Source organism: Spinacia oleracea, chromosome 3, assembly GCF_020520425.1.
Source record: "Spinacia oleracea cultivar Varoflay chromosome 3, BTI_SOV_V1, whole genome shotgun sequence".
Classification (NCBI taxonomy): domain Eukaryota; kingdom Viridiplantae; phylum Streptophyta; class Magnoliopsida; order Caryophyllales; family Amaranthaceae; genus Spinacia; species Spinacia oleracea.
In genome coordinates this window covers 84,708,316-84,709,851 of record NC_079489.1, presented here as the reverse complement: position 1 = coordinate 84,709,851, position 1,536 = coordinate 84,708,316, and the positions used below count along the sequence as shown (strand labels likewise).

The window sequence follows — 1,536 nt, the reverse complement described above, 5'->3', positions numbered from 1 at the left end:
TGAATATAATCATTTTTTAGGCCCTAAATACAAGATTGAAAAAGAGAAGATCATTTCAAGAAAACAAATTAGGTTTACTTGCAATTTGACAAAAAACATGCATTCACCAAATTGTAAAATGCAAAAAATCTCAATCAATTAATGATTATTAATAAAAAGATGATTAGAGCACATATAAGATGATAAAAAATAAAAAATCATAATTAATGTTTTGTAGTAATACCAATCGATCATTTGATGAAATGAATCCAAGAATATAATTAAACACAATTTAATATATAAACATGATTGAAAAGCGCGCACAATTTCCAAAGGGATAAGATGAATATAATAAATAAAAAGAAATTGATTATGAATAGGAAGCAACAGGACAAGTAACATTAAGGCCAAACAAATCCGCAGCAGATCGACCCATAATAGAAGCAAACTCATTAAAACTAATAACACCATCTCCATTTGTATCAGCATCCCTCATCATTTCAGCCAATTCTTTGTACGTCAAAGGATGACCCATTTTAGCCATTGAACCCGCCAACTCTGCCGCCGTGATGTAGCCGTTTCCGTCACGATCAAACAATCGGAAAACATCTAACAACTGCTCTTGGTTGATCAATATATCATGATTGTTAAGCTCAGGCAATAAAGCTTTGGCTAATTCATCAAATTCGATGTAACCATTACCATTAGAATCCATATTGTTTAACAAGGCGTATATTTGATCCCCTGTTGGTTTTACCCCTAGGGACCGTAACAACGCTGCGAGTTCCAGCTGCGTTAGGCTTCCGTCTGAGTCCATGTCGAAACGCTCGAATATGTTTTTTAGTTGTTTTAATTGCTCTGGCTTGTACGCCATTGTTGCCATTGATCCAAGTTTTGTTTAGAAAAGTTATGGGTTTTTGGTAATGTTTATGGCTATGGTTGAAGATAAGAAGAAATTTATGTTAAGAACAAAATCAAGTATATGAGGGGTTAGGGTTGAAATGGTCTTAGTTGAGCTGTTGAGGGGTGGGTTTGAATGTTCAAAAGGGACAAGTATATTTATTTTTTCATGGAATTGTGAAAGTCTGAGTTTAGTTTGGTTTGTAATTTTGTGAAATGGTAAAAATATCCTTTTTATATTTGGAAGAATTGTTGTCTCTCATTTTCCAACTTTTGTGGAGATTATTACCGATTTTTGGGTGTAATATCTTGAAGCTATTACTGTATTCAATTTACACCTCATGTAATCAGAGTTTTTCACTATATAACTGTTACAGAGTACAACTAGCTTAGCTTATCCAAATTGCAATATGCATTAACAAAAAGGTGTGTCGCACTATTATTTCTAACCATTTTCTACATGACATCATAACAGATAAAACCAGTTTCAGTGCTTGTTATTCTGTACTTAGTATTTTCCATTTTATACGGATCGGAGTCTTGTATATGTTGGAGGACAAAGACAAACCCTTTTTGCTAAAGTGTTGACGCAGGTGTTGTGATATTGCATTATGTTTCCAATTATTGTATATTAGTGTAATTTCTTGTAAATTGATG

General features: G+C 33.0%; 1 protein-coding gene across 1 annotated transcript; it reads right to left on the bottom strand.

Annotated features, from left to right (window-relative positions):
* Positions 1-233: 233 nt before the first annotated feature.
* LOC110786330 (probable calcium-binding protein CML15) lies at positions 234-1,061 on the bottom strand. Its single transcript, XM_021990873.2, has one exon. It carries the CDS (start codon positions 860-862, stop codon positions 350-352), a length of 513 nt encoding a protein of 170 aa, XP_021846565.1. The 5' UTR covers positions 863-1,061; the 3' UTR covers positions 234-349.
* Between the last annotated feature and the right edge of the window lie 475 nt (positions 1,062-1,536).

What these genes read in the sequence shown, in the direction of transcription:
- LOC110786330 (XM_021990873.2), bottom strand. Translation starts at nt 862, where the DNA reads ATGGCAACAATGGCGTACAAGCCAGAGCAATTAAAACAACTAAAAAAC.